Source organism: Ascaphus truei, chromosome 15 (genome assembly GCF_040206685.1).
Source record: "Ascaphus truei isolate aAscTru1 chromosome 15, aAscTru1.hap1, whole genome shotgun sequence".
NCBI classification, from domain to species: domain Eukaryota; kingdom Metazoa; phylum Chordata; class Amphibia; order Anura; family Ascaphidae; genus Ascaphus; species Ascaphus truei.
Genome location: NC_134497.1, coordinates 51,140,857 through 51,165,693, shown reverse-complemented (window position 1 = coordinate 51,165,693; position 24,837 = coordinate 51,140,857). Strand labels below are relative to the sequence as shown.

At 45.5% G+C, this 24,837-nt stretch overlaps 1 protein-coding gene across 2 annotated transcripts in view; it reads right to left on the bottom strand.

Moving 5' to 3' along the window:
- MATN4 (matrilin 4) overlaps positions 1 to 24,837 on the bottom strand; it is a 100,458-nt gene that overhangs the window by 59,859 nt on the left and 15,762 nt on the right. For both annotated transcript variants that reach the window (XM_075572591.1, XM_075572592.1), the window contains exon 2: positions 769 to 868. In XM_075572591.1, coding sequence (XP_075428706.1) covers positions 769 to 841 — 73 coding nt within the window. In that variant the 5' untranslated portion in view covers positions 842 to 868. The remainder of the gene's footprint in view (positions 1 to 768; positions 869 to 24,837) is intronic.

The window sequence follows — 24,837 nt, the reverse complement described above, 5'->3', positions numbered from 1 at the left end:
GGCTTCTCAATGTTTATATATAGACCCATATTTACTAGGCAATCTTCTGCTAGAAGATACCTTCCAAGCCCATTAACTTGAGTGAACTGGAAATTGTGTTCCAGCAGAAGACTTTGTAGTGCTGTAGATACTGTATGGCCCATAATCCCATCATTTCTGCATCACGTGGTCACTTCTGTATTGATTATACGCTGTGCCTGCTGCCTGGATGCCGGAAACGGAAGTGGCAAGTGCCCATAATGTACCAGGTACGTCATAAGGGTCTCTGGTGTGGCAGGGCTCATACCGTGCCTGGTACAAGATGCAGCAGACGTGATTGCTGGCACATTGTAGCTGGACACACACAAGGCGCTAGCAGGAGCAGATACCATTGTCTTTGAATTAGGTGCAAGTGAAAAAGGGTCGGAGCTAACGTTGTTATTTCACTCACTGCCGCCCGCCAGACAGTCCAATAACATCTGCTGCATCTGTATGTCACAGGTTTAAATGTCTGCCTAGCCAGTTTACCAATGGATGTACAGTACGTGTGCTTCACGTCTGTACTATACATTGTGGCATACACCTTACCATTTGCTCAAACTCTTTAAATATACTGTACAATGATACTTTGGGATATATTTTCTAAGCTGCGAGATCACCAATCATTGTAGTCTGACGCGGGAAGCTCTATTAACTTCAATGTGGCTTCCTTGTGACCGCACTGACCGGCGACCTTGGAGCACTTATACAATGTACCCCTTTGTCATTAAAGATTTCACACTCTCTCACCTGCTGGTTGGGGTCTTGCTTCCAATGTTGCCAGTATAATCAGAAGAAGTGTTGAAACCTGCAGCAGCTTCATCTTTGTCGAGATCTTTATTAAGATTTACTGTAAGGAAGGATAATAAAAGGATTAGCTTACTGGCATGCTAAGCACATCAATAAGTCTTTTTTAATTTAAAATCTATTAATTTGTTCTCCTAATAATTAATGTGAAGAAATACTGAATTATTTATTTTGGTATTCAGTTTTGGATTATACAAGAAGAACTTTCTAATTGTTATCAGTTACCCTCGACATTAAAGGGGCTGCAATGCAATGGCGTGAAGTGTCCACTTGGAATAATAATGGGAATCATAGAGGATTATGGTTGTGAGATTGGGTAGCTATAAACACTCAAAACCCAGTCAAGGGGGATTTAATACTTACCATGAAAAGGGTTTATTCTATTTCAGTTGATGGGGACATTTTCGGCCAAAATTCAGCTGAAAATTGCCCATTTGGCCACTTCAGCTAAAATAGAATGAGTCCCTCATGTTTCCTAGCTGCACAACAACATTGGATTTATAAAAGGAATATATTTTATTGTTTTGAATGGAATTCATTTAATCTGCCAAATCTGGAGCCTTAGCAGTACGGAGACTTTGATTAGAAAAAGACGTTGGGTGTGATTTACTGTATCAACATAAAAATGGTGCAAAGGCAATTTCGTTTTGACTCTGCTCCGTTGCCTTTTCATATCAAATGTAAGAGAAAGTTTCTTACGTGTGACACATTGTTACACAGGAAGGTCACCAGATTCTCTGGGAGACCAGTAAAAGATAATAAGTGACAGACGCAGAATATAATATTTCTCATTATAGGCCAGATTCATTAAGCTCAGTTACTTTAGGGTTCATAACCTAACAATGCCTAAAACAGCCAGGGACGATATTTTCCACAAGGTTAACGCATATCCATATACAATAGGTAATTGTATGCAAAAGCAACAGCTGTTGTATATCTCTTTCACATAGGCTTAACGTTACGTTATTGTAGCAAAACATTGCTTGGCTTCCAAAAATGTGGTGTTACTGTAAGTGTGTATTTGCCTTACTCCCATCCAGACCCTGAAATACTGTGTGTATATATTTTTTAAAAAGTCTGTCACGGGAGACCAGTACTTTTAATACCTTTACCTTCCGAGATCAATTCACTAGGCAGGACACAGTAGTTGAATAAAATGGGGTTTAGTCTGGTAAAACCAGCAGGCTTACAATGTGTAGCCCTCTTTCCTACGCTCTAGAGTGACTACGGGTACTGCACACACCTGTTGGCTCAAGGAGATCTGGGCCTCCGCTAACTGGGAGCCTGGGGTAATAGTTATCTTATTGGCAGCGCCTCCACTTACCCATGATCCCCATTGTGTAAGATTCCCCTGGATAAGAACAATAACAACACACATATGATTGTAACTTTTTACTGTAAGGTACGGATAACCCTTATGGCATAATCATGGCAAGAACAATTATATAACACATCACTTAACTTATACTATAACACTGGTGGCTCGGCTACTCTCATAAGGAGAAATGTCACTGTCCAGTCACCGCGTGCCCCCACACCGTGTCCATGTACTGTATATGTATATAGGCTCAGTCCTTCGGCCACTCCACTTAGTGTCCCCAAAGAGTGTTCCCTAAGGCGGGATCAGCGCTTGTTGACCGGTGTTGGTGCACTTTAGTAAATACCTTCCGGTCACTGTGGTGACCTGTAACAACTTCAAAAAGGATCCGCCGATCCAGAGCAGTCTCTCCGCGTTCACGATGCCCAGCAGCCTGGTCCCAGACGACTAGCACCAACCTCCGCTCCACACACTTTGTCCCTATCTGCTATACAGTAAGGGCTGATGTAGCTATCACTACAGGGCGTCCCTGCAGCACCACAATCTACTGTGACTCAGGGAATCTCCTGGGGCCTACAGGGAAGATCTAACCTATGAAGGTGGGTCACAAACCCCCTGCACCCACACTACCTCTTCCCTTGCTCCTCCGGTGCCCTCTGACTAGCGTGGCCTTTCCCCCACGCTTCCCTTTCCTGCCTCCCGCAAATCCGGCCCTCCCATTCACTCCCTGCCATCAGGTGACTTCGCTAAGGCTCCTGGGAGTTGTAGTTACTGGCTAAACCTCTATCTCATTGGCCAGCCGTTCGCGCGCTTGCACTGCGCATGCGTGACCTCTCTCTGCTCTGACAGTGCCCCTTACTATTGCGCAGCAACATAGCGGCGCCCTATGCTGTCGGGCCACCGCGGAACCGTCCACACTGCCCCTAGAGACGCGCTGTAGTGAAGGAAAAGCAAACTAACGCATCCCTACAAATGTAATACAAAAACAAGAGAAAACACAACAACTGGGACTCTGGGGGGGAGACACTAGCCTCAGCTAGGTGCAGGGTGCCTGCTTCAGGAAGGCTTACCCTGTCCGCTCCACATCCAGGAACACCACAGTACTATCTACAGGATATTCCTGGCTTACCCCGCTGACCGGGTCTTCGTTCATTATCAGACCTTGGCCACGTCCCTAGAATGTGTCCTCAGCTCGGCTAGGCTTCTCCAACACCTTAATGCCTAGTGCTTTGCTATTGCGAGCAAAGCACCATTGAAAAGCCCACCTCTGCTTAACCGGAACAAGCCTAGGAATATTCAAGATGTGTAATATACATATATATATATATATATATATATATATATACACACACACACGCCCGATCCTAGTGTGATATCAGAGTATAAAAGATTTAATATTTTGTACTTTAACAATTAAAAAACCTCACAATATAGCCACGAATAAAAAGTGTGGTATGAATAAACTTATGCGCCAACTTGTAACTCCAAAATGCTGTACTGCTTGCTCCATCGTGGGGTAATCTCCTCTGGAACTCCACTGCTGGTGTCACCGTCTGTATGGTCCTCTGGCAACCCGCTCATGCAGAGAAGAGTTCCTAATCTTTAGGTTCCCAGTCAACGGGGGCAGATCACAGCAGCCTTGCTCCCCGGCATTAGGATTGGCACTCGCACAGCCACTGTAGCTCACTCACAACACGTGACGCTACACGTTTCTTCCTTCTAAGCGGATTTTATGAGGGGGATCTCTCTCTCTTTTTTTCTCTTTTTTTCCTCTCTTTCTTTTTCTCTCTCTCTTTCTTTCTCTCACGCTCTTTCTTTTTCTCTCTTTCTTTCTTTCTTTCTTTCTTTCTTTCTTTCTCTCTCTCTCTCTCTCTCCATGAACATCAAAAAACAAATACTCAAAACCGTTCTGTGGCTAACAATATACTTTTATTTGTGCGAGCTTTCAAGATACACTGATCTCTTCTTCGGGCGATGTTACAATGGATAAAGCAAGATAAGTTTTACTTTAAAACAGACTGGAATGTTAATTATGGATGAAACCTATCCCTCCCCCTGTGCAGTATGCGGACAGCAATGAGGGCACAAGCCGCGTCACAGCGTGTAACGCACGAACGGGACGACGTACAGTATGATGTGATGACGTGAGATATGCTAAGGCAAGCAACAATGCCTTAACCTGTTTCGCACGTGATCCATGCCCTCGCTGCTGTCCACTTGGAGTTGTGGTCGGGCACGCGGTGCACATGTTTCTGCCTGAATTCAATCTATGGACTCATTCCTTTCTGGATCTTCAGCTCAGCACATTTTTATTGTTTTAAATGTAAGTTTCTGATACACGCTGTGAATTTTAATATGCCTATTTGGATACTCACCTCTGGTGCGCTGTGTCTTTCTTGCTTTGAAGATCCTGTCTGGTCTCATCTTTGGGCGAGCGGAGCACCCATTCGATACACGCTGCAAGGAGGCATTTTTTTCTACAAGACCCATTACCTGTTTCCTGGAGTGAGGGAGAGTCTGCGCAATAGGGATTCTTCTCATATAAGAAAAAAGTATATTAAAATGATTGAAGTTTGTATGTTTCCCATGCATCTCAGGTTTGTTCAGTGGTATCCCTCGACGTATTGTATACAGAAGTGTTTGGGGAAGTAATACATACAGATGTAGCCATACTTACTGCCCATCCTGTGTTTTCCCTCCTTGTGTTCACATTTTATTGTTATTTGTTGTTTGTAGTTTGTTGTCCAATTTCAGTTTGTTTTATTTGCATTCTCTTGGATCACACTAAAGCACAGCCTTAGCTGGTCTTCTCCATCTGGAGCTGCCATTCCTACCCCATCCCCCTCGTTCCTTCCCCCTCCCCTCCCTCTGTTCCCTCCCCTCCCCCTGTTCCCTCCCCTCCCCATCCTCTCTTCCCTATTTCCCAATCCTTCCCAACCCCATTCCTTCCCTTCTCTCCCCCCCCCAATAGGGGTGTCCCATTGAGGGTCAAAATTAGAATTACATCCTATTAATTTTGCACATCTAATGATCCATCTTACTGGCGCTGTATTTCTATTTTGAGATATAATTATTGAAGTTCATACACAGTATTTCCCATGCATCTCGGGTGTGTTCAGGTTTGTTCAGTGGTATCCCTCCACATATTGCATACATAAGTGTTTGGGGAAGTAATACATACAGATGTAGCCAGACTTTCTGCCTCCGCTGCCACAGCCAATAAAGGGAAAGCCCGCTGGGCCGGAGATAGTGTCTGCCGCGGTTGCACTGCGGGTGGTCCATGCTTATGAAGGTTGATTATGATTTCCGTTGTTTTGATCCTCCGGTGCTGCGACCACCACTATCGCATGACCACAGGTGAGCACTGCACTGGAGACAGTTAGTTTAACGACATCTCTAGGTACATCTCTAGGTACTCTAGTTAAGTAGATGTATAGAGTTACCCAGTGACTTATATATATCCTGAGACTTCCTGTCTGTGTCGTAGTGTCCGCAGACGTATATACATGTTATTGGACTTTAAAGAGTATCTTCAAGGCATAACATGACTTAAACTTAGGTCACGATAAGTCATTTAATGGAGTTTGTGGGCCTGGCCCTATACTCTGTGTGTGTAAGTATCCTTGATAGCCTGCATCGTGCGCTCCGCGGTGCACACCCACCTCAACCCGTAATTGGGTGCTCCGTCGCCCGTTCCTCCTGTGGCACCTCCGGTGGTACTGTACGTGTTGCCCCACGCTGGGGGAAGTACTGGTACCTCTGGCCCGCCTCCAGGCTCCGTCCTCGTGGTGACGTCAGAGGCGTGCAGCACGCACACGCTGAATCAAGGCCTTACTTCTGTCCATTATTCCGCAGCTGCTGCAGAACCCTGCCTATCACAGGGAGGGATACTGGTGAGCTCCTTCCTTAGCAGCCTCCCTATTGGTCCAGGGTACTATTTATGCTCAGATAGCCTCTTGGCAAGATGGCTGAACATAAGACTTCATTGTGCGAAGTGCTTACTGCAATCCCTGCCTCCTGATCGTGTTCCTTGTTCCTAGTACCAGTCTCTCTCGGTGTCTGACCTTGGCTTGCATCTGAACTCCTGACTTCTCTACTCCTGACCCCGGCATTACCTACGACGATCCGCACCTCTCCAATCTCGACCACGGCAAATACCTACGACAACCCCGACTTCTCCAACCCCGACCCGGCTACCCACTACCAATCTACACTCCGGATGCGCTCTCGCGGCTGGAGGTCGGTTTATTCACAATCCCCACCTTTGCCCCATGGTCGCGCCCTGTTTGTGGTGAGTACTCCGATACAGTGTGCCATGTACTGTAACGCCTCCTTTTGGCATTACCTAAACCACAAGCTGCAGCTGATGGGGTACAAGTTGATGAACAAAATGCTGTGGCACACCTGTCTTAAAATAAAATGTATTGAAAATTATCACCGTTTCGGTGTCTTATTTTACACCTTCATCGGGATAGGACATAAATGCAGAGTCTGTGTCCGTGTGGCTCCCAGCAGCTTCAGCTGTTTTCCTTTTGCTGCCACTACACAGTTTGGTGTGCGATGTATAACCGTGCTCTACAAGTTGAACCAAAGACCCCAATACATTGTCACAACGAGGCAAGGGGAAAGTGACACAATTCGTTTTCAATTTGTCTTCATATTTGCTCGGATTCATCACCCCCCTAGAGGATTGTAGGACTTTTCCTTCATAGAAAAATAGCACCTTATTTCCTAAAGACAACATTTTTATTTAAAGCAATGGGGTTTATTTATTTGCTAAATATGGTGCTATTTTGCAAGTGTATTTCACAAGGGTAAATGATAAACACAGTGTATGATTGTTTTCATGTGTAAGTTAGTTACAGTAGATTTATTTGTGATCTTAAAATATGACATGGTAAAAACAGAACTGATGCAAACTGAAAAATCTAAGCCATATCATTTCATCTGGTTGAATTATAGCAAAACACACAGGACACTGTTTTGACTTTAGTCCAATGTTAAGATAAAAATCGCTCCCCAAAGTAAATGTTCTGTTTTGGCTGGCATTACTCCAAATAATGTAAATCTTTATTATATGTAGCTGGTGATTCATTTACTTTTCTAACACTGAAGCTCTTGTATATTTTGGGCAGCCTTTCCCTGCTTAATTTACCCTCTATAACTGCCCTACCAACTCCCCCCTAACTTTAAGAGAGAGCTGGGGGGGGGGGGGGGGGGGGGGGGAGAATCCAGGTTTTGCCAATCCTCTATTTCTCCTCCATATACATACAATACAGTTATAAAAATAGATTTTATAGAAACAGATTGTATGCAGTATAGCAGATCTCTCTACAGTGCCCTCACTTTCTTTCTTTGCAAAGAGCTCCTGGGTCAGTTAATTTAGATAATATTAAAATAGTGTTTCTGAGCCTATACATATGTAGCAGGACGGACAGTCTCCCGAGCTGCGGCTGGAAAGCTTAAAGTCGCAGCTCCAGAGATAGCTCCAGAGATAGCGCTGCCGCGGTCCTGCGCCTTAACCCAGAACCGAAAACAGTGAATCTCGCTACATCTGTAAGTAATCAATAAAGTTTTATACAGTGATTAAAATCCCCATTTGTGAGGCAGCACAATACTATCAACATATGATGAGTGTAATATCCAAAAATATTGGATTGGTATAGTAGTAGTATCAATTGCATCCAGTATTTTGGTATTGCAGGTTCCTATAGTGTCAGGAAACACCTGAAGTGTCTTTCCCCCCCCCCCCCCCCCCCTATAGGATTAGGGATCAATCATAAATAGGCAGATGTTCAGATAATTCCCCTCTGTGCAAGCTTACAGGGAAAGCTTGCTTTTGCCATTTTGTAGCTTCCATCTACACCCCATCAATACATATTGGTGGTACAGTATAAGGCAGCGGTGCGCAAACTGTGGGGCGCGACCCCCAGGGGGGGCGCGACACTGCCGACGGGGGGCGCGGGGTTTACAGAGGCCCCGCGCGCTTCCCGAAGGCACTTAAATTAAGTGCCGGGGGAGCTGCAGGGCCTCTGTAAACCTAACTTACCGTGGCTCCGGCGGCTTCCTCCCTGCGGCGCCATGGCAACGCGGCGTCAAAATGACGCTGCGAGGTCATGTGACGTCACGTTGCTATGGCAACGTGACGTCATTACGCCGGAGCGCGGGTAAGTTGGGGTTGGGGGGGGGCGCGGGAGCGAGGGGACAGCCGTCAGGGGGGCGCAGGGAAAAAAGTTTGCGCCCCCCTGGTATAAGGTATTATAGATAGATTACCTCCTAGATGTATAGTATAACCAGGTTAGCATATGGTACAATCACACTTTATATAATTGTCACTAAGCGTCGTTGTTGATGAATAAAACTTTATTGTTTTCATAATACAGTATATTGTTAGTGGTACATATGGAGGTATATTATATACTTTTTCTATATGAACATTTGTATTCCTCTATTATCAGATCTCTCTCTCTCATCATTATATCTATGTACTTTTAGTGCAATTCATAGGGATCCTTATGTCAGAGCTGTACCTTACATTCCAAGATGTTGATTCATTAACTGCTATCCCTTTGCACCGCAATTCCCCCCCCCCCCCCCCAGCTATTTCAAAATTCACAATTTTTTATAACTACACTGGCGACACACTTTATTCGAGCTCGGCTAGTCCCACGAATTCGGGTATACCCGGGTGTATTGAGGTTTGTGACTGTTTTCTGCCCGAGTGCATTGAGTTATTTTCCGGCAGGGATTGAAGCATTTTATTCCCGTTGGCTGCAATACTGCACACTACATATATATATACTGCATTACAATTCATGAATTTATGCCATTTGGTAGACACGCGAAGCATTGCAGCCTATTAAATCCTAATCATTATCATTTAACAGATCAGCCGCCCATCAGCCAGGCATGAACCCAGGCTGGGAAGGCAAATGCAACGGGGCTTGTCAGAGGTGAGGAGCGGCGCATTCCAGGTATCTGCCAGGTACATACCGGGTATTTGCTCGAATAAAGTGTGTCGGTGCAGTATATAGCCAACTCTGAATTGTATAATGGAGGATCAGCAAAAGTAGGCTGTCAGAAAATCTATTTAATTGTTAAATCAGCAGTACTACTTTCCCCATTTTCTCTTTCTTTTATTCTTATTTTTTATATGTAGAGCGTGTGACGATGTATAATTCTACCTTCTTATCTAAGCTGGCAATTGTTTGGTGCTTCTGTTATAAATCTGTAAAAATCCTGATTGTGTGCCTAACATAATGGCTGCCTTTCAGTTTCAACCAATCCTTCAGTTAGTGTAACTTAGCAGCTACAATGTATCCTTATTTTACTAAGGTAACATTGACTATTGTTATAGTTTACAGCTCAAACTGCTAGGAACATTGGCAACACATTTTCACAAACAGGAAAGTATTGCAAAGATCTTGCACTGCTGGGGAAGTGGGCTAAAGCTGCTATAAGAATCAGAGGCTGCTTAAAAACTCATTAAAATGGCATTATAAGAGTTGAATAAAATAAAACAGTGGCTATTATGTAATACTACAGAAATGATTTATTGAAAAAATAAAACATATAAGATTTCACGTTTTACTACGTTAAAGGTACATTAAAGAGAAATAACCAAATAATGTTTCTGTATATCTTCCCTATGTCTGACAAACCTGCTTCACTTACCTCATTAAAAATAATAGTGTATTTGTGAAGTAGGGTTATCATTTCGGTCTCAGCGTGACCTTTTGTCATGGAGGTGCAGGATGCTGGGACCGAAACATTGATCCTACGTCACAAATACACTATTCTCTTGATCACAAGTCCATGAGAGGGCCATCTACTTCATCTTCATCATTCACCACGGGGCCTCAATGTGCACCCGGAGCTGGAAAACCTGTGGTTAATTTAAGCTCTCTTATTTACTATTCCTTTATCCCATTGACACACTGTCAGGTTCTTCCTGGATGTCCTGCTCCCAGCCACAGTTCCTTTGTTTGTCTACTGTGTGTGCTGCTGCTTCGGCCTGCTCTGGGTTTTCCTCCGACGGTCTTCTCTTGGTTCTCCTGAGTTTCCCTGTCTTCTGTCCTTGCCTGCCTTAATAGTTTCCTGTCTTCTGTTTCTCCTGGCCTTTGTTTTGTGTTCCTTGGACTTCTTGGCCACAGCCGGTTCCTGATCCCTGATCCTATACTTGTCTAGTCTTTGCTAATAAAGGTGCTTGCCTGTAATTAGGCTTGACCCAGTCAGTTCCTTGCCCTGTCCCTGCCCTAGCCCCTGTCAATTCCCTGCTGCTGACCTCTGCCTGTGACCCTGACTATGATTATTGCTGCCTGCCCTGGACCCCTGCTCTTGACCCCGACTAATCCTTGTCTGTCCCTGTCACAGTAGACCAGGTCTTTTAACACATTTATATTTTAGGGATCGGTTAATAGGCAAAACAAGGCAGTGAAATGAAATGGAGCTTATTTGGATAAAACCTCAGAACTAAACAAAACACAAAATACAGAAATATACACACTTACTGGGGTCTGGGGGTTGAAATCTAGCCTTTCCTAGGTCGGGTATCTTGTCCTGGAACGAAACTTCGCATAAACTCCTGACCAGAACCTCGTCCTGATGGTCCTGGAATTGATTTCGGCAAGAAATCCTGTCCGTGACCGCTATGTTGATTTGAAGAACTTCGCCACAAAAGACTGGACTTAGTCTCTGCGAGGCAGACTTTCCTAGCTTCAAAACGAAGCCGATTGCTCTGCTATTTGGAACACAGTAACTTTGACAGCCCACCTTAGCTTCATCGACTCAAGCCACAAAATCGTCTGGTTGTCTGACTGGGGCTTCTCTTTACATACACTCGTCTGAGCTATGTTCAGCATGGAGGTAGGAGGAGCGACCAATCAGAGCGTGGTAATTCCTCCGCGTCAGCCAATAGAAACAGAGGCATCGTACTTTGGCTGACGTCAGAGGAGGGGGGGTGCCAAGCCATCTCGGGATGCCCTGTGGGCGGTCCATACAGATTGACCAATGGGAAACGTGCTGACATTCTGCCGCTTCCCCCAGTCAATACATTGCCACCTATTGGGCATGCTCCACTGAGTTTGTCAGACCAGAGGGTCCTCCCCACAGGGGGTCTCTGTTCTCCTGACCCGCCCTGCTCCGGCCACTTAGCACCCTGACACCTCTCAACATCCCGGCTCCTCTTTGATCTACGAACTCTCTACAGACATGCCGGCGTCTATGCTGATGCCCTAGCTGACTATATAGAGTCTAATAGCAACTGTCTATAACATTATAACACATTTTAATAAAGTATACATTTGGGGAACCTTATATTTATAAGGGAAATGGTTTTGGGATATTTGTGCTCAAAATCCAGGAGTCTGGGGGACACTGGGTTGCCCCGGTGTAATTCACCCCGCATACCGGCAAATCATGCCTGCTCGCCGGGGAGAATTAAAGGGCTACCGGTAACTTGGCCCCGAACTCCTGCAAACAAAATAATTGTATTTCTACCCAAATATTCCCCCCTAAAACTGGCATACAAGAAATCTCACAGTTCTAGGGCCAAAGGAATATGAAAACAGAAAAAAGCAGGGGTCACTTTATTTTCAACGTGTATTATCCCTGGTCCCTGGCTTATGTAGCTACCAGGGATCCCACAGTTTCAGGGTTAACCAGAGGGCTTAACCTTTATTAGATAGCCTGGTTACCCCCTCCTGTCAGTTCCCTGCTGTTCCGGCCACTGAAGTCCAACCTGCACCTGAAGTCCTGATCGATCTACCTATATATAAAAATGAAAAGTTTGTTTGCAGAGCAGTTTGTTTGTCCATGCCTATAGAGCATCTGATTGGTCCGTCGATCTGCCCCCCCCCTCCCCTCCCAAGGGCTCTCATTGGCCTGATGGGTGCGCTGACGTCATACAATGATTCTGGATAAAGGTATGAAGCGATGTACATTTGAAGTTCAGAAAAGTACGTTGTCATGTTAGTTTCTTTACTATTTTAGTCAATATAATATAAATAATATAAATAATGTAAAGAAAAATGATGTTGTTGAAAAAAGTTTGGGTTATATATATATATATATTTGTTATTGTGTCATTCAGTTCTCATTTCCAACTTACATTGATTAGCTTTAGTACCTAACAGAATGCAACACATGTTAAAATAGTTTTAAATAGTCAAGTACAAATAGGAGAGAGGTATCCTGCTTAACCTTAAAGAGCTTGACTAGTGGATGGAATAGAGAGGTGCTATCAGGGAGTGACAACTGAATATCTATATACACAAATAAACCCTATTGATGGACACAAGGGGTCAGACGAAGCTCTGAATGAAACACGCGTCGGGTTAATTTGACATCACAATATAGAGTGCGACAGTAACAAAGTTTAGAAGTGGAGAGGGGTATACCTATAATGTCCATCATTAACACTCAGTACTTATTATATTTATATCGATATACTCTAGTAGGAAGCTAGTAGCCGTAGGTCTCTGTGACAATTGTACAGATTAGCACAGACACACACGGCTCGGCACAAATTGCATCTCAGTAGTTTGTCGTTCCTTTTCTCTCACTAGCTTTGTTCCCTCACTTTACCATTTGTGTAATATGTTGCATATCACTAGTTGTTAGAGTTAAAGGTTAAACCTCTTAGATATTTAGTTACACATATGGGTTACATTTATTATTAGACTTCCGTGCACTGCGTGCGCTCACTGTAAATATGTCTTCATAGCACCACGGAACCCACAGCAAATCCCCTCTACATTATAGTTAAATCGTGGTCCTCTCTAGATTGTATTTATATCAATTCTCAACTCGTATTGCTATCCCGCCACGTTCATTTTGTAATATATGTAAATAAAAGTTATATATTAATTTTATATAGAGGCAGTTCCATTGTGCACCAATTGGGCCAAAAAGAGTAAAATATACATAAGAGTATGTATACATTAGCATACATAGTTACAGTAGGAAAGGAAGGCCCTGCCCCAAGGAGCTCGCAATTAGAGATGGGCGAATCCGCGTCTCGGATTTTCGCTGATGTTACACCCAAAATCCGTTTCGCGGTGTAAAATCCGCAAACGGATTTGGGCGGGTTTCAATCCGCATGGATTCATCAAAATCCACCATTGGATACAACCCATGGACGGATTTGTAGAATCCACCAACGGATTGCTGAATATGTGGCGTGTATTGGTAATAATGATAAAAAATCCGCAAAATGCAAAATCGCCTTTTTGGCATTGATCCGCTGAAATCTGTAGACCAAAAGAACCGTCCGATCTGCCGCGGATCCAAATTCACAAACAAATATTCGCCCATCTTTACTCGCAATCTATAAGGAAGGGTAAGTGGGAAAATAAGGTACAGGGGGTTGAGAAGGTTGGTGGGTTTCGGGTAGCTGCGTGTTAATAGAAGGAGTTGGCGTTGGGGAAGAAGTACTGTAAGTGGGATTGTGTGGAGGAAGAGCTGTGAGAGCAGGTAATGTGTGGCGATAGAAATGTTTCCATATACATCTATAATATTTCCCCCAAGACCAATAACAGAGCAGCGATCAGCAGCAACGGATGACACCAAAAGCTGATGCCTTTGCTGTGACTCGGGTGTTAATTGTAAGTTTCTGAGGTGAAATAAAAATAGGCAGCACAGCAAACAGATTCCCACAGCAGGGTGGGAGGAAAAGAAAGGGACAATCTCCAGGTCTTTGAAGTTCAATAATATAAAAGATATACAGAGGCACTCCCAATACCAAGTGAAGTACAGAAAACAAAGAGAATAAACCATCACTCCCCATAATAACTTCAAATAATATTATGTGCAGAAAACGGATGGAGGCCCACAAGTACTGTAGTGCTGAAAAAATGGCTAGGTTTTACTGCATAGTATCAGCTCATCTACAGTAACAGACACAAGCCACCGGTAGGTCTGAGGAAGGGGCTGTGTCTCCGAAACGGTACTGTAGATGAGCCGATACTATGCAGTAAAACCTAGCCATTTTTGCAGCCCTACTTGTGTGCCTCCATCTGTTTTCTGTATAGAGGTATTTGAAGTTGTCTGCCTTTTCCTGATGATGTTAACCCTGCTCACGCTGGCTTAGTGGACGTGAGCCGTGCAGGTGAAGCATATTGGGCAGACTCACTTAGGGGGCCTCCTTTACTGTGACTCTGTGTTATTTGTAAGAGGCTCTGAGGTGAACATATCCCTGTTCAATGTTCAATTAGATAGGAAGTGGAAAGTGACATTGTATGCTTATTTGCAGATCATTACCCACAACACTAGTGTCAAGATTCCCTCCCGCAGTACTTCCCATAGATCTTTAGGGGCGCACAGAGGAGTCAAGTTCAGTTTTCTGTAGCCCACACCTAGGTGGTGTATTGTCCCCACTATTGTCCATACACCTGTTTGGGCAGTGACCTCTGCATTAACTGTGTTATATTATTCTGAGGCCATAACTGGATACGGTCACTGAACCGTGCATCTGGGCACTAGCAGAGCACGCTTTGTGCTTGCCCTACGCAGAGGTTACTACTCACTAGCCACGTAGTTAATAGCTATGTATGTGGTTTAATTTATGTTATATGTATTATGTATTACTCTCCACATCATTCGTTGACTTCATCTGTGTTCTGGAGTTGACATACACCCCCATTCCTTGTGGTCTATGTATACGGATGTAAGGGCTTTATGACTCACGAACTGTATATGAACCGCCTCTTCAGATCTAGTATCAGCATACTTTTTTCTATAGGTGTGCCGGTTTTTTGATAATAGAATTCCTGCCAACAGGACAGGTTTTCAAGTCTGAAGTTACTTTGTGGCGAGACTTTGCAGTTTTCTGTAGCCCACACCTTCTTCAGATCTAGTATCAGCATACTTTTTTCTATAGGTGTGCTGGTTTTTGATAATAGAATTCCTGCCAACAGGACAGGTTCTCAAGTCTGAAGTTATTTTGTGGCGAGACTTTGCAGTTTTCTGTAGCCCACACCTAGGTGGTGTATTGTTCCCACTATCTTCCATACACCTATTTAGGAAGATCTTTTCTTGGTTTGTTTTAAGGGACTGGCCGTGGACTACCTCTACCATTTCCCTCTTTACAATATGTTCTTACTATTTGGTGATTAAAAGGTTTTTAATGTTATCAACCATATCGCTCTGACTTACCTTTCTGAGTGCATTCAAGGAGGAACTTGTCTGTCTGTTTATGTTGTTATTATAGTTTATCCTCTATTGCACCAGTTTGTGTGTTATTTGATTTCATATACTATCCTCATTTTGCTGACGCGGGAGCTTCCCCTTCCCTTCCCCCACCCCCAGATGAGTCAAGTTCAGACCCAGAGCCAGTAGGAACTACAGTCTCCCATGAGGCCAGCGTCCATCTTAGCTTAGGGGTATATAAACCCAACCCAGTCAGCTACTTGTTGCTTGTCAACTTTTTGTTCACAGAGCAGCAGTCTGGCTATTCTTTGGTCCCTTGCGCTTTCTCTTTCCCTGGTTACAATTACCTTGCGTGAAGCCCTGCAGATTTTACAGATGCCTGCTTGTATTTGTTCTTGTTTCCCCCTTTCTACCTCTTGCCCCTTGCTCTTTTACCGTCCCCTGGCTAACATTGCTTTCGCATGTAGCGCTGATTCCATTTTGTTTTCCCTGTGTTATTACATTGTTGTGAACATTAAACACTATCACTTTTTTCTTATTTCTCTTGTCTTTTGTGGGTTTCCATATTCTTACGAGGAATGATGACTAGGGAGGGAACATGATCTTACCCCATGACTATAATTATCAAGATACAAATAACCCTACAAGCTCTAAATGGAGTGTGTATCAGTGTCATTTTATCCATGCGTTTACATATTATAGACATGTAGCACCTTTTCCCACACCCTAAGTGAGATCATATAGCTACCATAGTATTCTGGTGCTGGTGCATACCTGTTAGGTAGAAAAGAAGGCCTAAGAACTCCGCGATGGGATAGGGAGACATCAGGAAAGGCTCTCAGTGATGATCCTTGCATCGCAGCGCCTCCAGCCGGTGAGGATCCTGGTGCAGCCAGGATGGTCCGCACTGGCAACTCAGATAGTGAGAAGTGATAGTGAGATGTAGTGGCTCAGTGAGTAAAGAAACTGACTGACACTGAGTTTGGTTCAATTCCCGGTGTTGGCTCCTTGTGACCTTGGGCAAGTCATTTTATCTCCCTGTGCCTCAGGCACCACAAACATAGATTGTAAGCTCTATGGGGCAGGGACCTGTGCCTGCAAAATGTCTCTGTAAAGCACTATGTAAATCTAGCGGTGCTCTACAAGAACATGCTATGATTATTATTATTATAGTGGCCCAATCAAGTAGCCACAGCAGATGGGTTCACTGGATCTTTCTTAGCATACACGTAGTTATAACAGGCACATTCCCTGAAGTAGTACCCACTGGGCTTGAGGCCCTGCACGCCCCTCCTCAGTTCCTTTACCCCCTGATGGGATAAAGGGTAAGTGCTTCCACTCCACAGGGGAAGGAAGAGAGCCTCCTCACTTCTGGGAGAGTGTCAGCTTTTGTACTCCACGGGAGGGGCTTGTAACCCTGCCCCATAACAGGGCGGGTCCGATACTGACAGGCATCACATCATGGGCATGTGACCCAGCCAGTATCTTCCCCAGGGATGACACTCTGATTGTTGTTAGGCCAGCCCCTGGATACAGCAATAGAGTATCCAGGCTGTAACAACAAACTAGGCCTCCATGAGTGTTAGGAATCTGATTTCTCAGCGCCATCCACGCAACACACAGACTACCCTCAGGGAGACTCAGGGTGCGCAGCGCAACTTCCGCTTACCTGCCTCCACAGGCCGTCATCTCCTCCGTCGCCGCGGGTTCCCTCCCCTCGGCGGTTCCGCCGCTCCTCCTCCTCAGTGGCAGGTGCGGGTTCTCCGTCCCACGTGCACACTTGTGTCCTCCTCCAACACTGGTCGCGTGCACACGCAGCTTACAGAGCGCGCGCCCAGCACCCACTCTTCTACTTCCACTCCTACTATGAGGCTCCGCCCCCGTACACCGCATGGGTGTAATCAGAGTGCTATCAGTGCTCACCTGGATTGTATCAGCCACACCTAACCAGAGAGGCTCCCTGCAGTCCTCCTGACCCGCCCCCATCCCTGATTGGTCAGCCCAGCTTTATCTAGCATCTCTGAGCCCTCACTCATCACTCGACATAGTCTCTGTATGGAAGTGTTTGGTGTTCTCTCGGTTACTACAGGTTTTGACACGGCTCGTACTTCGGCTCTCGACTTCGGCTCTCCTTGGACTACGTATTCTCTGGCATCCCACGATCACGGCTTGGACTTCAACCTTCCTCATCTCTCCGCTTCCTGACCTCAGCAAGGCAATCACTATTCTACTCCTATACCTCGTACCGGCAAGTATTGGCTACGCTACTTACATCTGGCCTGGCAACGCTTAATACCACACTCCGGACACGCTCCCTTTGCTGCGGGTGCGTGTATTCCTACCTCCCCCTTCAGCACAGGGGATGGGTCTGGTCTGCGGGCAGCACCGGCGTAACAATGAGAGCTTATCCCCAACAGTGCCTAACAGGACTTATACTGTTAGGGCCAAAGAAAAGATAATAGCCAGGGGACTAGGCTATACCCTCCCTGTGGTGAAAAACCTCTCACGCCCTCACTGAGGAATATAATATACTAGCTAAGAGAGGGATTAAAATTTCCGACTCCCTCCTCATTCCACTCCTCGTCTCTTTCTCCGCTCCCCCAGTCTTTCTCTGCTTCCCCTCTCCCTGCTCCCCCCCATGCTCAGCTCCGGTCTCCTGCCCCCCCACCCCCTGCGCAACTCCGGTCTTGCGCCCCCCCCCTCTGCGCAGCTCTGGTCCCCCGCTGCGCAGCTCTGCCCCCCCCCCCCTACGCAGCTCTGGCCCCCCCCCCCCTGCGCAGCTCTGGTCCGCGCCATGCGCAGTTCTGCCCCCCCTGCGCAGCTCTGGTCCCCCCCCTGCACAGCACACAGTGTCACATACACAGTGAGACACACAGTGTCACACACACACCCCACCCCCCCGCGCCGATCTCCCTCCCCACGCAGGCAAGCAATGGAGCACCGTGGGTAAGGGGACCAGAGAGAAGGGGAGGAGCAGCCAGGCGGGACAGGTCGTTGGGACTGGCATGTCACCCATCGCAGGAGAAGCTGAGGGACGTAGTCTGGCGGCGGCTGTCAGTCAGTGTGTGCGGTTCCAGGGGGGAAGCAGCCAATCAGAGACACGCAATCAGCCAGCCAGAGACACACAATCAGGGGAGGTGAGCTGCGGGTGGGGGGAGCTGGCGGGGGGGTGATGGGTGGGGGGGGTGATGGGGGGGAGCCGGCGATCCGGGCCGCTGGGTGAAGAGGACAGTGGCCCGGTGCTTGTGCGTGTGTGTGTGGCAGTGTGTGAGGTCGAGGGGGAAGGTGAGCTGTGGGTGAGGAGAACAGAGTGGCATTTGGGTGACGTCATAGAGCCACTCAGGTCAATGAGAGGCGTGCGGGGTGGGGCAGGGATACGGACCAATCTGATTGGCCAGAGGCTGAGTGACAGACCCACGTACCAATCAGATTCACCACATCTAGCAACAACCCCACAAATTTAAATGTTATATATTAAGATGTACCATCGATATACTGTATCAACAACCACAAAATTGAACATAACTACATATATGTAACAGTACGTACAGTAGTTAGCATCATAACATAACTCTACCTCCTCCCACTAGCATTCCACATTATCATCTTTCTCCAGCACAAAGCACGTCCTGTTCAGGTGTGACACATATCCCCTATACATTGAGTCCCACCTTGGTAACATGCCCACCCCCACAGATATAGCATACATATCAGGCATTGAAAAAGGGTAGCCCCTTGGAGCCACGGACATCACTGGTGAAAAGGGCCGAGGTGATAAGGGTTTATAGCTCGGGATGGGATCAGCACAGGGTATGCTGGCGACGTGGGGCAGGACGGGTACTTTAGAGTCCTTTTTCTGGGGAACTACAGGTACCTCTCCAGGCGGAGCAATAGGAGTGTCCATAGTCCCGGCAGAGCTCATTTTACCATGGCCCTGAGCAGTGGTATATTTGGCCACAGCAACGACTGTGATCCCGGTGATCTCTCTCATCCTTCCCCGACACTGCAAAAGAAATGTGCCTGGTGTCCGATCACTCACCGGGAAAGGAGCAGCTTTCCTAGGGCCCATCCGCCCGCACGGACTGTTCCACCCGCTCAAATCCCTCTGACCGTGGGGATGGAATGAGGATGGTAGTAGAGGAAGTAGCACCGGCCGGTACTAGCTTGGTGAATTCCTTCGGAAGACCCAGGTCCGTAAAACGCCATTTGGATGCAGCCACATATGCTGCAGCACAGGCCTCGTGCATCTCCTGTCCGCAGATATTGGCTGGTAGCATCTTGGGCTTGAGCCCAGCGTGGATCAGTATCCCAGATCATCACCATCCCAGTGCAGGCATTAGGTTCTGGAACGGGCAGGATGACCTCCAACTCAGGAGCGTGGGAGGCCCCGACCGGTACTTCGGAGATGGTCGCACCCTCGTTGTCCGTTGAACCGCTATCAGGCGTGGCAGGTACCTCCCTCAAGGAGCGGGTCGGCAGGGGGTGGTGCACCGGATACTTGGCAGTAGTCGGTCAGGCCTCCTCCGCGGACCTCCGGCAGGCTCTGCAGCTGCTCAGGACGATACTGCGGATGACTCAGACCCCCATCTGGCAGCAGGTAAGTCATTGGGAGCCTCAATCCATTCGGCAGTGCTGGAAACGGGACTTCCTCCGCGCCCTACTCCTTGTGAAAAACAGTATTCAGTTCCTATATACTGTACAACCAATTCTCTATGGGGCATAATGCAGGCATAATCTTCAGTCAAGTTATAGGATATCCATGTGGAAGAGTTGACCTCATTCACTAGATCACTCATAAATGATAAGTCTTGAATGGAGTCTAAAAAAATTGTACTCGGTGTGCTACATACAGGTACTAAACTTCAATGAAATGTAAATAGATGTCTGGAATATAATTGATGAGTTTGGAACAAGCAACTCAGCGTCAATGTATCAAGTTACTTTGCTCCACATTGTAACCTGCTTTCATGAGTGCGGCATTTGAGAAGTGATTGTATAAAGACGAAGAATATGGGTTCCTGGAAGCATACGTTTCTTCCGAATGCATGAATTCCAGTTTCTCTTAGTCATTTTTCTTCATGAGTTGAGCATCAATAAAAATGTCAGCTCTCAGCCAGTTGAAAACTTAGGTGAGAAAGAACCTACTATGAAAGCGAATTCAGAATAGTTTTCCACTGACATGTTACAAGCACAATTTAACGTCGACTTGCTGCAGAGACTAAACAGTAGCACAATTAATCCTATGCGTCCCACAAAAGAAAATAAAGAACAGATTGTCCTCCGAAGATCTTGCGTTGGTTTAACCAAGGAGAACAAAATGGTTGGCTACATATTTTCCAGCAAACCCACAGATAATATTATTCTGTGTAAAACACACTGTTTATATTATTCTGTGTAAAACACACTGTTTATATTATTCTGTGTAAAACCAGTAAGAAAATCATTGGTGCATTATGTAGATAATCACATTTATGTCAGTCAGAATTGTTGCTACTTTTTTGCACAGGATTCTGGGTATTCTCCTTCAGAAGTCTTTGGCTTAACAAGAAAATACATTCCATTTCTGCACTTAGATTGTAAGCTCTCCGGGGCAGGAATTTCCATTCTTATTGTCTGACTTTGTTGTGCCTATTGTATTATAATTCCCTGTATTGTATGATGGTCTTCGTAAAGCACCAACTATTTAATTTTACTTAAATTGCATGAATTTTTTTATATTTTGAGAAATATGTAACACAATATGCAGTATCTGCCGAAAAGAAAAATATATACATTTGTCTTGGTTGTCGGCAAGAATATTATCAGTCCTGAGGCTTGGACACAGTTACCCTCAAATACTCCAAAATGTCTCCAGCAAGGGAGGTTTTTGTGTTCCTTGATCCATATCCCCAAGATCTACTATTTAACCATTCAGGTGCCATGGGGCGTATTAGCTACGTACAAAACCCTGCTCGTTAAGGTAGGGGAGACTACGTTGCGATCTGCGATGATGGATGATGGACGACTCTTCCCCTTCCGTCATCAGTGCGGTCATCACTGAAACGGTCACATGATCGGAGGGACAGTGGCACTCCAAGGGTTAAATAAACTTGTGCTAAATTGCCGGTGCTATTTTTGTGAGGGAGCTCAGAGGAAAGGAGATAAAACCCGCTATATATAGGGATTAGGAATAATAAGTGGGAGGGGAGACGTCTGTTTTTTTTCTTTTTTACCACATCTTTATTTAAAGCTGAAATATTTCTTGAAGTTTTGGTAGACAGGTACAGACAGACATACAGTATATAGACAGAGAGATACTGACTGACATAATAAAGACACAGATAGATACAGACAGAAAGCCAGGTACACTGAAAGCCAGATAGACTCAGACAGGGATACAGACATATACAGATAGAGACAGACAGACAGAGACAGACTGACAGATATATACAAATAGACAGATAGATTTGTTGAAGGTTAGTGGACCAACATTATAATTCTTCATAGGTGAAATTATAGTGTATGGACGTTTCAAACTCTGATATGTCTCTTCTTCAGTTGAACTTGTATGGATTAATTTCTAATTTGCTTACGATTCCCGCACCTGTTTCCCTACAATAACACTACAGGTTGTCACAAATGGTAAAATACCACTAACAAGGCAAAGTTTAAAATCACAGGTACCTTTGTACTGACGTGCAGACTTGTGCATAATCGCTCTGCGTACACCTAAGGCGTGAAATATAGTGCGCACGCGCACCAATTATAATTGGCTGTGTTAGCCAGACGGTTGTATACTTGGGACGTGTGCGCGCATGGCTGTGAGCAGTGGCGCGGCAGACCAGGGAAAATACAATTAAATTATATTTTCGCTGTGCTGCCATGCCGCGAACCAATCACAGCGCGGCCTAACGCTGTGACATCAGAGTCACACCCCATAACAGCGCGCGTCACCGCTTGCACCCTAACTAAATGCGCACGCCATGTGCAACACCGGGTGCATGCGCACCAGCACCTACTATATAACAAGCCTAACTATATTTCATTTAATAGGAAGCAAATGAAATGTTAACGGAAGTCTCGCATCTCCCTCCCCCCCAGCCGTGCGCACCCCCTCAGCCGCGCATGAACCTTACAGACTCAGGACCGGGATTTCCTGTCTATAAAGCACAATGCAATAGTTTTTGGAAATAATTCACCCTCCTACAAACTGCCAGCCATTAACGGGTAATATTCTTACAACCAGGAATGACATGAAGTTGGAAAAGCAAATGTTATGCAGTTTAACTTTGCATAAAATGTTACTTGACACTTAAAAGGAATGTCTGTTCTTAAGATCCCCACACAGACTCAATTCTTCTAGGTCAATTAACTGGCCACAAAGACATGTGAAATGCTGACTTTTAGTCTATAAACTGTGAATACATTTCTTGGGGTGATGGTGATTGAGATCTTTGAAAGTTTGTCAGTTGTTTATTGAATGCAGATGGACAATTTGCAGCTTGGACTGAAGAAACCTCGTCAGACATAGGATTAGTCTCACTGAATTGGTGAACAAGACGATAAACATTTATTAAGAAACTTACAGCACATATAAATAGCACCTTGTGAGCACATTCACGTGCCTCAGACACTTTTGCAACCCTGTGTTTCCCCATTATCTCTTAGCATACAGTACTTCCACTGCAGCAAAGGATTCTGGGTAATGACATGCAAATGAGCACTCTGTGTGTCACATTTTGCTTCTTACCCATTATAACATGGGGCCCTATAAGTTTATACCTGCCGTATAACACAGCTTTCCAGCACAGCTTGGGTTTAAGCAGTGCAGAGCCAGTAACCCTACTCACAGACAGCTTTTTCAACCATCTGGGTCTCATCAGTGTGAGGTTGGCTACCGGTTTCGTTGTGTGAAGCTGGTAGTGGCTTCAACCAGACACAGAATACTGTAAGTTATGATGAGTAAAAAAGTGACACAAACCGTCCACCACACAGCAAATAAAAATCAAAACCCATAAGGGACGTTATGTTCCCTGAGGTTAACGAGAATCCACAAAGCTAATTTTATGCAAAAACAACCGTCGCTAGTTATCTCATTAGCAGAGGGTTAACACCATGTTAGCACTGCCTAACATTAGCTTGAAATACCATGCCGGTAAGTCTGTCCTACCCAATGGTGGCGTTACTCCCCATCAAGACCCTGAAATACCATGCCGGTAAGTCTGTCCTACCCAATGGTGGCGTTACTCCCATCCAGACCCTGAAATACCATGCCGGTAAGTCTGTCCTACCCAATGGTGGCGTTACTCCCATCCAGACCCTGAAATACCATGCCGGTAAGTCTGTCCTACCCAATGGTGGCGTTACTCCCCATCAAGACCCTGAAATACCATGCCGGTAAGTCTGCTCTACCCAACGGTGACGTTACGCCCATCCAGACCCTAAAATACCATGCTGGTAAGCCTGTCCTACACAATGGTGGGGTTACTTCCACCCAGACCCTAAAATACCATGCCGGTAAGCCTGTCCTACCCAATGGTGGGGTTACTCCCATCCAGACCCTGATTAGATGTTTAATAAAAGTTAAATATGAACAGTAAAACAGGAGGGAAAGAACCCTGTAAATAACGATATGTTAGTTAAATCATATTTAACTGTGGTCTTAAACTTATCCAGACCCCGTAAAATCCCTGTTTCAGGGTCTGGATGTGTGTAATGCTACTTTTAGCTCTGACCTAACTAAAGTAACATTAAATCCCGGCATAAACTATAACGGAGCTCTTGGATAAGTGTTGTTACGGGTTGGAACGCCTTTTTTGCATAATAGATAGATAGAGAGAGAGCGCTATTGGATGAAGTATATTGAAATGTTTTAATTATTTCACTAGCATTTTTGACTTGGTACTTTGGTACTCTAAGGAGACTACAAAGTTACTATAAAAGGAGCCCTTTTGAAGGTTTTTGTTCTGATAAACATCTGAGGAAGTGAGCTTTGTGGTACCCAAGTCTCATATGCAAACCCCTCTCTTTGGGGGCCTCTTCTAGTAGCTTCGATAACCAACTCATCGAGTTTTTGAGCACTTGCCATACGATATGGCAAGTTTGCTATTCAGAAAGCTCTGATGACCTGCCAAACTCGTACGGGAAGTGCATCTAGGACGGTGATGAGGACGGCCTCCACCCTGCTGGCTGGATGTTTTATTTTTGTTGGACAAATGAGCTATTATCCAGAACTGGATAACAGGAATTTTGCCCATTGCTGTACTGTATGTGTTGGGGGGGGGGGGAGGGGGAGACAGAGGAGGTGGGTAGTAAGGTTGTTGTATTTTTATGTTACTTGGGGGTAGAGGGATTGGGGGATTGGGTGAAGGGGGTAGTTTCCCCAGGGTGGGTGGTTATGCATCTTGGGAGGGTAGTGGAAGTTGTTAGCCCCTTCATTACCATAGCGGTTACCACCAGTGAAGGGGTTAATTCCTCCCGCAAACTTCCTGGCAAGCCTAACCTCCCACTCTGGGGCATCTAACCCCTTCATCCACCTCCTGTATCCCCAAGAAACTAGGTACCCAGGT